Source organism: Phodopus roborovskii, unplaced genomic scaffold (assembly GCF_943737965.1).
Source record: "Phodopus roborovskii unplaced genomic scaffold, PHOROB, whole genome shotgun sequence".
Taxonomy (NCBI): Eukaryota; Metazoa; Chordata; class Mammalia; order Rodentia; family Cricetidae; genus Phodopus; species Phodopus roborovskii.
In genome coordinates this window covers 3,721,704-3,735,318 of record NW_026126517.1, presented here as the reverse complement: position 1 = coordinate 3,735,318, position 13,615 = coordinate 3,721,704, and the positions used below count along the sequence as shown (strand labels likewise).

The 13,615-nt window shown below is 41.7% G+C and overlaps 1 protein-coding gene across 1 annotated transcript in view; it reads right to left on the bottom strand.

Annotated features, from left to right (window-relative positions):
- Positions 1-13,190, bottom strand: part of Npsr1 (neuropeptide S receptor 1) — a 189,232-nt gene extending 176,042 nt beyond the window's left edge. Inside the window, exon 1 of the mRNA XM_051196923.1 lies at positions 13,022-13,190. Coding sequence (XP_051052880.1) covers positions 13,022-13,144 — 123 coding nt within the window. The 5' untranslated portion in view covers positions 13,145-13,190. The remainder of the gene's footprint in view (positions 1-13,021) is intronic.
- Positions 13,191-13,615: the final 425 nt, after the last annotated feature.

Here is a 13,615-nt window from a genome sequence, read left to right as displayed (position 1 = left end):
CCCTTACTTCTAAGTGTGGATTGCTGTTCAGTGGTCACTGGTGGGGTGTTCCTCTGTCCCTTGTCCATCCCTGCTCAACCTCTGAACTTTCCTTGTTGAATTCTTTCCTTCTTTCAGGGTGTTCCCTGTCCCATAGACCCCTCTATTACGTGTGATCCACCCACCTTAGAGAACACTAGGCCTGCTGAGTCAGGCAAGAACCCTCAAAGGAGCCTGAGTTCAGGGCATGTCCTAGAATAATGCCATGTCTATTCCTTTTAAAAAACATTTGAATTCTTTTGTTACTACAAACCAATTTGTCTCTCCCTCCAACCTTCCCTCCTTTGAACTTCCTCATTTCTCCCCACTCCTCTCCTGACTTAGGATTATAGAAGTAAATGTTGGGTGAAACATCCATTACTATGTCCCTGACAGTCTATAATAATCAGAGATCCTATCACTATGTTACAGTGTGGGGCTGACATTGAAAACAAACACTAGAACATGATGATTTGGGCTTGCATGTTAATTTAGCCTAACCTAACTTAAACACGATCAGTGACAGAACAAATCAAATGATCAATGGAAGGAACAAACTGTTTGGCAGAATTAGCATTCTAGAAATTAGTTTTGTGTTTTATTATGGGTTAATAGTTTCTGTGTTCTTGAATTTCCTTTTAATGTTTATTCAGTTTAAGCAAAAACTCCTCAAAGGTGCTAAATGTGTTGGAAAGGCAATCAAATATATTCTTGTCCAAAGAGCATCTTCTTCTGTATGGATTGCTTTTTAGAGTCTATGGTAGCAGATGATCAGAGGGAAGACACATTTGAGCACACACAATATTCTTTTCAATTATTTATTACCTTATAATTTATTAGGTGAACAATATTTTTGAGCAAACACAGTGTGTAGTGAGGTAGTCCTTCTGTAGCACTGACCACGCCCATTAGGGGGTGGAGCGATGGGCGGAGGTGACCTGAGGAAGGAGGTCGGAGGGGGCCAGGAAGGCGCTCTCTCTTGCTGGCGTGACTTGGACAGGAGAGGATCGGGTTGAATTTCCTGGTGTTCATCTGTCTAGGTTGTAAGTTATTTCTCCCTGAATAAACATCTATTCGGCCTATTTGTTTATCCTGATCCTTATTTACCGCAATAACAGTGGTTCAATATCTGTATGTTAATGGAATTCCCAGTTCTACTGGAAACCTTTCATGTGTTTCAGAAACCTGGGCAACTCAAGCACCAGATTAACAGAAGAGTTTTGTCTTCTCTTAGAAACTTCAAGACTCTCCTAATTAACTTATTAACTTGCTAGTTAAAGACACTGTTGAGCTTCTAATCCTTCTGTGTCCACCTCCCAAATACTGGGATTATGGGTGTGCACCAGCACACCCAATTTATACAGCATTGGGGAATCTTACCAGGGTTTTACATATGCTAGGCAAGCATTCTAACTGTAGTGAGATAGTCCTTCTGTGGCACTGACCACGCCCATTGGGGGTGGAGCGATGGGCAGAAGTGACCTGTGGAAGGAAGTCGGGGGTGGGGTGGGGGGGGGGAGAGCCAGGAGAAAGCTCTCTTGCTGGCATGACTCTGACAGGAGAGGATCGGGTTGAATTTCCTGGTGTTCATCTGTCTAGGTTGTAAGTTATTTCTCCCTGAATAAACATCTATTCGGCCTATTTGTTTATCCTGATCCTTATTTAACTGCGATATTCTAACCACTGAGATATACCCAATCTGATTCTTTAAAATAGACCTGCTGTGACTAATGTCTAGAAAGCTCATGTTGTGAGCAGCTTATCTTCAGTAACTTAAGGCTTCTTTTGAAATGAAACTCATCTTGGAAATTTAGGAAACAAGTTGTAGGGCAAGACCCTGGAGATACTGAATCAGTTTATTCAAGACAGTTTAAATGCTAGTACTTGCAAGTGGCTGGTTGAGGAAAAGGGTTTAAATAACTGAAATGGGGATTAAAGTAAATGTGGTAGGAGTTAACGAAGCATGCAAGGTGTAAGTAAAATGTCATGAGTAGGGAGGGAAGGATGCCAGGGGACATTGTCTAAGGAAAGGCTTGAGGGGGAAATGAGGAGGCCTTTCCTGACTTCATGGTGTTTGGTCAAGGGTATACTAAATTCTTACTCCTCCCCTGCTATTTATTGCTCCCTAGAGAGGAAGTTTCTCAATTTCCAAAAGGCTGAATTGAAGAGGGAAGGAGTTCCATGAAATCTCTCTGTGTTTGTGGTAGGCATATGAGTGGTCTTAGTGGGCAAAAAGTCTGAGCACTCACAGAACTGTAAAGAATAGTAGAACCCAGATGGATATGTGGAGAATCTGGGAGCCTGGTATCTCTGAGTTCTGAGATGCACAGCTGTTAAAGGCTGAGAACATGGTAAGCTATAAAGGACCTGAGAAGTCTGTGCTTGAGGAAACACCCCAACTTCTACTACCGACCATCTGCTCTGGGCTTGTTGAGGCTTTCTCAGAGACTATTCCTCAGGACCCCGCCTTGTCCCCTAAAACAATGCTGAGCCTAGGAGAACTGCCACCTTTAAGCCTTCCCCGATGCAGGACATCATGTCAGTGTTGTAAAGCCTGGACGACAGCCCTGCAAAGTAGTCAGAGTGCACAGCATGAGACTGGCTACCCTAAGAAGCTGGGAGCCACATTTTCTTGGTTGATTTCAGCTTGTGTTTTGGGGAGACTTTTAAAAAATCTTAGGGAGCTATGATGGAAAAGTGAGTCACTGCTTTGCTCACTTTTCCCCTATAGTTATTTAAACTTTTAATATTTGCAATGGGGATCATCTTTTTCTTGTCACTTAGGATCACACAAACCATGCTGTACCTATTGTTGTCTAGGTAACAGGAAGAAGACACTGGTCATATTCAGGATCTGCACTGCTAAAGTGAAAAACTCCTGATATGACCTTTTCACTCTGTACTTCATTCTCAAGGCCTCAGTCTCACAATACAACATCTCCATTTCATTTTGTATTTATACCAACAAAATTTTTAGCTTAAAAGGAAAGAATGTTTATTTATAATAAAAACCACTTAAGCAAAAATGCTTTTGTCTTTTCTCATATATTGGAAACTTGAAGGCAGGTTGCTCTTGCCCCTGATCTCTGAAATTTCTGTACTTTTCCTCTTTTGGTCACAGAATGGCTGGTGCAGTTTCATACACTATATTTGAACTCAAGGTAGAAAGATGGGGAAGTGAAAATCCACTACTCTTTCTATTTTTTCAGATAAAAAGAGAAACCTTTATTTCATACCTCAGAGGCTTTCCTACCCATTTTCTCATTGTGACAGGCTTCAGCATGGATAGCAAGGCAGACTCCAGAGTCATCCTAGCAGCCATTTCCAAAAGCTTGTTCCTTCCAGTATCCTTCCCCCTACTCATGCACGCCACAAGATCACAGAATCAACATCCATTTTTACCCTCACTGCATACGGTATTGTGAAAATTCTGAGGAATTGTACATACTAAAGTCTTCATGTAGAGCACAGTGAGGAACACCCTGAGAAAACCTCCAAAGTCTCCCGGGAATTCTGTGTCAAGTGGCTTTCAGCACAGCAAAGGCCACGAGGGAACCATTCACTCTGTAGACTTTTAGGTACAGCTGTTCAGATGGGGAACATAGTCAGAGACAAGTGACATTCCTGCCTTTGAGGAACATTATTTCAAGAAGCTGAGAGGTGACATAGGACATGCACAATATGCAATATCACAAATGTGTTCTGAGGAGAAAAAAAACCAGTGAGCTACTTGGAATAGAATGGAAAATGCTCTTGTTCAAGGAGCACCAAGGAGACAGAGGAGGTAGTGTTTGAGCAATGCCCTGTGGCCCTGTGACACTTATTAGACCACGCCTACTGCCTAGCTCACTCTCTTATTAGCTCTGTGCTAATGTATCCTTTCTGAGCTGTGCTTCCACTACAAAACTTGTGACTTTAAATAAAGTTTGGTTTGTGAAAAATTACATGTGATATTAATCTATATAAAATTTGTATTAAGGTATAATGTATGCAAAGGCAATTTCACTCCTTTAATGTGTAAGTTTTGTGTAAGCTGTGTAAGTTTTGACATGTGTACAATCTCTGCAACCAAAATCAAGAAAAATTTCATCATCCAGGGAGATTTTCCTGTGCCCTTTTAAGGCAAGCCTCTCTCCCCAACTCCTAATCATGACAATCACTTGTTTTCTACTGTGGAAAGTTTGTTGTATGTAATTTGCAGATTAGCTCCTCCCTCAACATATCAAATAAGCTTCTTATAGTAGATGGGAATTAACACAAGGAACCAACACTGGATGACGTGTAGAAAGTGAGAGACTTTGGAGCACTCAGTGCTGAATGGGATGTCTTCATCAAACCCCTCTGGTCAAGGCTGAAGAAGAGGCAAAAATATTGTAAGAGCCAGAGGTGACAGATGACTCCAAAGAAACTGTGTCTTCCAGATATAAGATTGAAGCATGTATGAACTCACAGACACAGTAGGAGCACACGGAGGACCTGCAGAAGTTCAAGTCAAATGGGATCCCAGCCCTGAGAGGGGGACATAGGCATGGGCTCCAAGAAGCTCTCTGTAATTGATACCCACTAGCAAAGGGAAAAATAGTTGTATTTTTCAAATGGAGTGCCACGCAGTAACAATCTGGGTATCAACCATGGAATTTTTATGGAGTTTTTATTTTATTTTTCTGTGTTTTTGCACCTTTGTCTTCCCTATTTGTTTTGACCTTAGTTTTTGTTTTATTGTTGGATTTTTTGTTTGTTTGTATCTTGCTTTTATTTAATAAGAAAATTGAGTGGATAAAGAGGTGGGTAGGATCTAGAAGTTGGAGGAGGTAAATGTTTTATATGAAAAATTAAATTATTTAAGGAACAAAAGGAAAATGGTGTCAGATAAATGAAATTATTATATCAAGTAGCATTTTTGAAACTGGGTCTGTCTAACTAGAGAGTTCACTCATGATGCTGTGTATATAGGAACATTGATTCATTTTTCATTGCTGAGTAATTTTCACAGGCTTTACCACAGTTGGTTTATTCATTTTCCATTTTGAGAATTTTTTTTAATCTCCCTAGTTTTTGGCAATCAAATGGAGGCAATTACAGGAATGCATATGTTCTGTTTTCCTTGGGAAAGCGCTAGAAATGGAGTTTTTATCTTATCTAGTAAATGCATGATTAACTTTATATAAAGAACATGGCCAGTTTTTCAAAAATATCTTCATCTTTATCATTCCATCAGCACACTCCACATCCTTACCAGTACTTGGTGTTTTCAGTATTTTAGTGTGACCCTCCCTGGTCAGCACATAGTGTCATTCCTCTTATGACCTTCCTTTTCCATTCCTGAGTGATGATGGCATTTTGCTGTTTGCTTCATGTACTTTCCTTGTATTTTGTTTGGTGATGTCTCTATTCAAATATTTTGTCATTATTTTTTAAACCATTGATCTTTGTTTTATTGTTTTAAATATTCTCTACATGTCCTATATATAAATACTTTATTATGTTAATGAAGTTTGAAATATTTTCTAATCCCTTAGGATTTACCATCTTGATTTCACTGAAGCCCATTTTATCTAAGCTCTTCTGTGTGGTTGAGTTTTTGGTGCTGACTGGAAGAAACCCTTGCCTAATCTAATGCCATGAAGGCATGTTTCTCTGTATTTTGCATTAGGGTTCTCACTTAGGTATATGCTACATTTGGAACTGGTTTTTCAGGCTGAACACATGGTGCAGGTTTGCTTTTTCACGTGGCTGCCCACTGCTCAGACACATTTGGTTTACCCCTGTTCTCTACTGAATTTTCTTTTCATCTTGATCAGAATGCAAGGCAAACACATATGTGGGCTGATTTCTGTGCTCTCTTCCCCACAAGGCTTCTTTAATCTACACTATAGTTTATAACTGTAAATAAACTATACTGTTTTTGTTTTCTTTTCTTTCCCATACAATCTTTAGAAGCAGCTTTTCCATTTAAACCCACACCTTATTTTCTTCCCCCATCTCTTCCATCCTGACTCCCAAGGGCCAAACTACTGTAATCTCCCCTGATGCCTGTGGCTTCTTCCTCTCCAATCGCACCCTCCCAGTGAGTGGCTGAGCATGCAGCTCTCATACCTGCATGCATTCTCCCTGGATCTCAATGTTGTCCTGATTAAATGTTCCAAAATACAGTCTTAACTCTTAACAGGTTTTTCTAATAAAACATCATAGATTTCTTCTTGTTTGGAAGAAAAAGCAAGGTATTACTAGTATGAACAACAACATGAGCCAAGTTCCTACCCCTCTCTCCTCTTCTTAGACTCAGCTTCCTAGGTGGGCCACTGGCTTTCTCTGGAGTCCTTCTGGACCATAAACGTTTGACCCTTCTAAGCATCTTGCTTTGCATTATCTAACTAACTGCATCTTTTTCCACACTTACTTTGTGCTCACAACAGCTTGAGATCCTACTTCCTTTTTGATTTTATGATGTTTAATTTATTTAGAAGTCTCTGCTTTTAACTTCTCTCAGTCTTCATTTTCACATCTGGTTAGAAAAAGTGAATGCCATTTTAACATCTCTAAGAGCATAAAGGAATTTGAGTGCAGTAAAAGGAAGTCATTTGCAAACTGTAAAATGCTAAGACTGAGAGATTCATCATGTTCAGGTAGGCATCAATATTGCTTGTGTGGGGGAGACAAGAACTGGAACTATTCTTTATAATTTTATTATGACCTTGAGTAAATTTGCTATATGGTAGCTTAGAAACTCTTACATTTTTCCACAATGGTGGCCCATTCACTTCTGAGAAAGATAGAACTTCTCATTTTGGCAAAGAGCCCTCCATGGAGTGGCCATTGAGCTAATAACAGAATAATAAGAAATGCTGTCTTCCCTAGATACCTGTATCTTATTCCAAATGTTTGGAGGTTTAATTAAAAATGAAATGGAGATTTAAAAAAAGTGATGTATACCATCATACAATGACACACACCAGTGATCATCATCTGAGAACACACACTTAATACTGATGACAAGCACTGTGGTGTGCTCTAGAGTCTTCTGGTGTCAACAAGCTTCTTCCACACAGATAATGGCAACACCTCATAGATCAGTAAGTAGTATCAGGAAATAGTAAAAGGATTATATTCTGAGACTATAGTTGCTAAAATTAAACTCTGTTCTAAGCCACTTGATGCTCTTAAAACTTTAAGCACTTTCTCCCTTAAATTTCACAATAGTCCTTGAAGGGTCATCACTAACGCTTCAGTCAGATGGGGAAACCAAGGCTAGAGGAGGTGTGAACAGACCAATCACACAGCCACTGGGAATGTGTGAAGTAAGTCTCCTGCAGGTCAGCCCAAGGACTCATACTCGCAGCTTCTTTGCTTTAGCACTAAAATGCAGGAGAAAACTTGAGAGCCCAGCTTTATCTGGTGATGAGTCAGTTACCTCTCTCTGCAGTGAGACGGCAGAAGCACAGAGAAACTAGATCTTACTGAAAAAGCAAAGTGTCCTTCTCATTCAATTGAGTGTGTAGCTGGGACAACCAACACAGTCCACTGCATAAACAGGAAGTTATTTCCAGGATGGTTATGTGATACCTGAAGCACAAATTGATGTGCTTCTTCCCTCTAGGGCTCACATATCCCTTTCTCTTGGTACATAACCTTAATTGTACCCATACCCCCCAAAACAGTACTGAATATCTGAATATGTCATGGAGAAGATTGCAAGCAGCTTTACGGGAAACACACACACACTGTCTTTGATCCTTTAGATCACAGAGCCTTGCTTATGAGTTGGAAGAACACAGGAGGAGTAATTTTCCCACCACAGAAAGGAGGCTGAAGAGACAGAAATGCTGGCTGGTATGTAGTGTGAGATGTGAGGAGACATGGAGGGAAAAAATAATTGCATTGCTTCTCTTCCTTGGACAGAGAACTGGATGAGGAAGTGCCTGATGGGTGAAAAGACCACAGGATAAAAGAACTGGGAGCAGCCCATGATCTCTGAATTCCCCAGAGGGCATGGAGATACACATTTAAGATGAAAATGGGAGAAACAGGAACAGAGACAGGAACACTGTTTCCTGCATTCTCTAGCTGGTTGGGGAAGGTACCAAGTTTCCATTTCTTATAAGGTTGTGTAAATTTAGCTAGCAAATAGAAAAGGACCCCAGAACCTGAAGGAACAGTCACACTGCTCCCTCTCTGAAAGCGGGGTTTAATTGAATTCACCAGACCCAAGATAAATGATCAATAGGTATTTATTAGGGAAGCACTTACAAGATAAGAGTAAATAACTACCTTCCTGCTCCAGAAGATTCAGTCTCTGCCATTCTGATGTTCTTCACAACCCAATAGAGCACAAGCCAGCCCCTCCTTTACCTTATAATGGGTCATGTCCACATTTGAAACCATGTCCAAAGGGTGTGGTCATCATCACAAGTTCACTGTCAAGGCAAAATGCCACTACCTCTCCACAGCAGAAGCCCAACAGGCGACCAGAAGGATGTGTGCTCTGGAGGGTCTACAAAGCTTCTTTTCAGTTAATACCCTCTTGTCCATTTGGTAGCTGGATGGATGCTCCCACCACAGTCATGTTTATCACACAAAAAGAGGTATCCCTTGACTTAGAGGATTTCCCTAAGCCAGGGACTGAGAAGATGCTCCCTAGGATGAAAATCTCTCCAAGCTTACCTGGAGACTAAGTTTACTTTGAATTAACCAAGGCAATGCTTCTTGATTTGTTAATAATGCAGAGAAATTTAACAAAAGACATTCTCTTCATGCACTAATAGATAGCTGGTCAATTGCACGTCATCCTTATGTAGTTATCAGTAATACCAGTATCTTACAGGAGATAAAATTAGACTGATTGCATGCATGATTGAGCCCACCCAGAGTGGGGGATCCCACCAGTGACGTAATAGGGCTGAATAGCAGAAGCAAACAGCAAGGAGCAGAACTTTAATAGACATTTGCCTGAGTAGTGCTAAGTCAGACTTCCCCTTAGGGACAGCTGTAGTATGCAACTGAGAGAAACCAATTAAAAGGGAATTTAAAATGCACGAGAGGCTCCTGGGCAGGCAATGAGGCCACCACAGCTTATAGGCTATACAATAGGTGAAAAGGGGTTATCAAGGGAGCTGACAAGTTAACAGGAGGTATTGAAGTAAGAGCTACCCAAGGTGGAGATGTTGATACAGGGCAGGCAGAAAGGGTCTTAGAAATGAGCTGTTCCACTTTTCAGAGCTCCCGTATGCAGAAGTTTAAGTGAAGTCATTGTTGACTCATGGTGTAGATAATTGGGACACTATGAATTAAAGTTTGTGTTGGTTAAAAGAGGAGGGAAGATAGTGTTTTAAAAAACTGGCAGTAAGACAACAGGACATGAAGGGTGGGCACATACAGTAAGCAACTGTGTCTCATCACCCTCATGCACTTAGAGCCACCATTTACATGCAAACAATCGTTAGACTAATTGCATATCATTTGCAATTATGCACTGAAGGAGGTTTGATGGAAGATCATGATTAGGTAACACTTAGCATTCTTAGTTCACACTTCCCCCCTCACCTATGAGTAATAAGACTGAGTTTCATTTGCATTATTTTATAATTTAACTAATTTCCTGATTCAGACATAGTTCCCTCCCACTTTCTTTAAATTAGATTTCTCATCATTCACTAAGTTCTAGAAACAATGCCAACAAATTCACCTGTAAGATGAAAAACGTTTGTGTGAGGTGTTTTGCCTTTGTCTTGTTTTTGGACAGGGCTATGTATATTTTAATGACTTGAATATTTGAAAACTGGTAGGGTCTCAAAGCTCAGATAATTTCTCTATCCTACTGGGACTTCTCATCCACAGGAAGATAAATTGGATGTGATATCTGAGGAAGATGAAATTGGAAACAGAAGCACACCAAGACCTTGATTGAAAACCTTTAGACTACAACTGCATGTCTACACATAAGCACTGGGGAGGACAGATATGCAGGTAGGTAAGAGGGAAACTCATGCCTGACTGCTTTTCTGAGTTTGTGAGAATCTGACATGTTTAAGACAATGCAGCAGGGCAGGACAGTGAGAACTGAGAACAGGAATGCTAAGGAGCCCCAGGGATATGGGTTAAGAGGATTGAAACAATGGGGGCTATTATGGGGTGGGTGGAATTCCCCAGGACTTATGCTGGTGTTGGAGATCAGATCCTATTAACAGACTCTTATGGTTCTAGCCATGGGAACCCATGACTGACTTTAGTCCTATTGGCTTTGAAATGGAGTAGGCATTGGGTGAATGTGTTCTTTCCCTTGGGGAGTATAGTTGGAATGAGGATGAAAAGTAGGATGAATGGTGTCTCACCAGAAACCCCCATTTCTTCTAAGGATAAACCCAATGTCATGTTGCTAATTCCATTGAATATGGAGGACTGGAGTAGAATGCCATGCTTTATTTGTGCTCTGTTTATCAAACATGCCTAGCAAAGTGTTGGGTCCAGGAGAGAATGTGAAACCAAATAAGAAGCTCAGAGTCTGTAACACATTCACCCAATAAATACTCCAGCAGAAGTCTGACCCAACAGACACTCTAACAGAAATCTGACCCAACAGATACTCAGGCAGAAATCTGAGCCATCTTCCTGAAGCAATAAGTAATCCGAGAACCCAAGGAAGCTCAGGAGTGGCAGTCTTTCTGGAGGAAGCATCCCCTGCTCACCCTTAAAGAACAGGCAGAATTTAGAGAACTGAGATAAAGATGGAAGCCAAGTGCTTATGCTGTGAGTCTGGGAATGACAAGAGCTGCTTCACGGAGGGCACACAGCAAGGCTCTTGGCACAAAGTTGAAAAAGTGGGATGTACAGAGACTGCTATTGGTGATATTTCAGCCACTTTGACTTCTGTCACCAGTGCTACTTTATGTTTCTTTTACTGCATTTCACAGAGGCAATATTAATTAAGGGGACACACATAAGAAGCAGTAAATAAGGTACATTTTTGACATTTTACCTTAGAATTGTGTTGTATAAAAGGAAGCAAGGCTAGCAAGGGTTAACTAGTACTCAAAGGCAGCTACAGAACAAAGTTCCACTAAGACTGAGACAGGGTTTTCAAGGCTTTCCTCCTGATTTTCGTGTATCTGAAAATTGCCGCTTTAATCAATGCATTATTTTTCACAATGAAGCAGAGTCCTGAATGTTCCTGGTTTTCAATGGACATAACTCCTTTCTGTTTCTCTTTGTGCACTAGCCACAAGCTTAACTGCAGGAACTGGACAGAGGATGCAATTCTCCAGTGTCTAGTGACAAAGACATCACTGGGACAGAGGGTGTAACAGTAGTAGAGAGCTAGGACACAGGGATTTGTTTCTATATTCACAACACCCCTTAGGTGAGATTCAAGATGGTAAATGAGCCCTCAGTGGAGAATGCTTATCACCCCAGTCTCTGAACAATGGCCTTATTGTTGGTTATTACCTCTTTGGGGAGGGCCAGTCTCTTCAGCATGCTTGTTGTCATGTGCCATAAACATCAAAGGCAAGTTGGCAGTGGCCCTGCAGAGCCCAAGCTTCCTGGCTACACAAAGCCTGCTGGTAGCCACTTGGAGAGTGGGCTGGTAGGCTGGTGTCAGAAAAGGCAGCATTCAAACTCTAGTCAGTGGTGAGAATCTGGAGCATTAGAGCATCTGTCCTCTCTCTCTCTCTCTCTCTCTCTCTCTCTCTCTCTCTCTCTCTCTCTCTCTGTGTGTGTGTGTGTGTGTGTGTATGTGTTGAGTCTGAGGGACTGGGTTCCCTATAGCTATCCCATCCCGGAGTAATTTACTACAGCACTCTGCCCTTGAGGAACAAAATGACTGACTTGTTGGATAGCCCCCAGCTGAAAATTTTACTCTAAAAGTTGGGAGTGGGGAAAGAATCTATAGAGTAGAGAGGGTGGGTGTCATGGTCATCGTAAGTCCAACTGTAAAACCCTAATCATTTCTAGAACACCAGAGAATTAGCAACAATCGAAGCAACAGCACAGCAATGCTGGAGTTCATTTGGAGAGTCTTCCTTTGGACAAGAAGGACAGGCAGAAGCCAGTGACTTAGGGTGGTGACTAAGGGTACTCAATGTGAGTCACATTAGGCAGGATGGGTATGAAGTGGCCCCACCACCAAGTGTTTGCAAGTGTGAAGCAGAAAGCTCATGTTTTCTAGACACATGATTTGTTCCTGTCCTCTAGATGTTTTTATAAAAAAGAAGACAGTGTCAGCTTTAATGAGAAAGTTATCGTCCTTTGATAATATGGAAGTGAAGCTTGCCAGACGCTGATTCTTTTGATTTATTCTAGGCAGCAACCCGTTGCAAATATTACCACCACCAACTCATCAAAGAATTTGTTTCTCACTATTGTTCACTGAGCAGATACAGCAAAGACAGAGTGGTCCTCCCTGCCTTCCACTCTCTGTCTCCTGGTGTTAGCTACTGCCCCTAGGGATGTGGGTTCCCAGTGCTCTGATGATGAACAACAAAGCAAGCAAACAAAAATTACTAAACTTAACAGCTAAATAAATTGACATGTTTACCATGAGAAAAAATACCCAGTTTTAGAAAATTTACAATTTTTGCTAGAAATAGATGCTCCACACACTACTCTGGCATTAACTACAATGCTCTCAGCCAGTGAAACAGAGTGAATCTATCATTGAAAAGTGTTACTGACAAGGCACAAGTTTTCACAGAAACAGCAAAACATCTGCATTTTGAAGGAGCCACAGTGCTGAGCTTTGAAAGCTACAATGTTCAAACTATTTAAACTCATCGTGTTGGGGGATTCCTCCTTCTGTAATTTAAGAAAGGAAGGAAGAGAGGGAGGAGGAAGGAAGGCAGGAAAGAAGGAAGGAAGAAAGAAAGAAAGAAAGAAAGGAAGAAAGAAAAAGGAAGGAAGAAAGGAAGAGAAGGAAAAGGAGAGAAAATAAAAACTATTCCCAGTAGCATCTATGACACTCACAGCCCTTTCTGGTCCCACCTGTTCTGTCCGTTAGAGCCAGGACACTTACCTTAAAGGAGGAATAGAAGGACCCCCCCTCCTCCACCGCCAGCACTTCAGTGAAAGTGACAATTTCAGTGCAAGCTACCGTCTGGTTGGCATGTGAGTTGCCCTCTGTGAGGTTGGCTGGCATGGCTCAGGCAGGGTCGAGTCGCACTGCCCTTGTACCTGCAGCCGAGTGAGAGTCTGGTTAGCCTCCTGAGTGCCGGGGCAGCAGCTGCTGATCGATGGCTCAGCACCTCTTCTGCCTCTCAAGGCTTCTGGCTATTGCTCACCGGAGCGGAGGCACAGAGCCCTCCCTGAGCCCACCTCATTGAAGAGTTCTGCCTGACGACAAGAAGATCCACGTGCTGCTCTCTCCTCTGCAGTTATGATCCAGCTGCCAACCTAGCCCTCACTATCCTACATACCTGCCCTCGGCAGCCTCATCCTAAGGATATCCCTCAGGGCCTTGCTCCTGTCCCCTGGAAGGGCTTTCCTGACTCTGTAGTATACCCCAATCTTTGCCCCTGCTCCCACTAAGCAGTAATTGGGATGTTTAGCTGGTCCATTAATTCAGGTCATGTTAGTACATCCGAAATCAGTCATTAATGCTTTTGTTTCC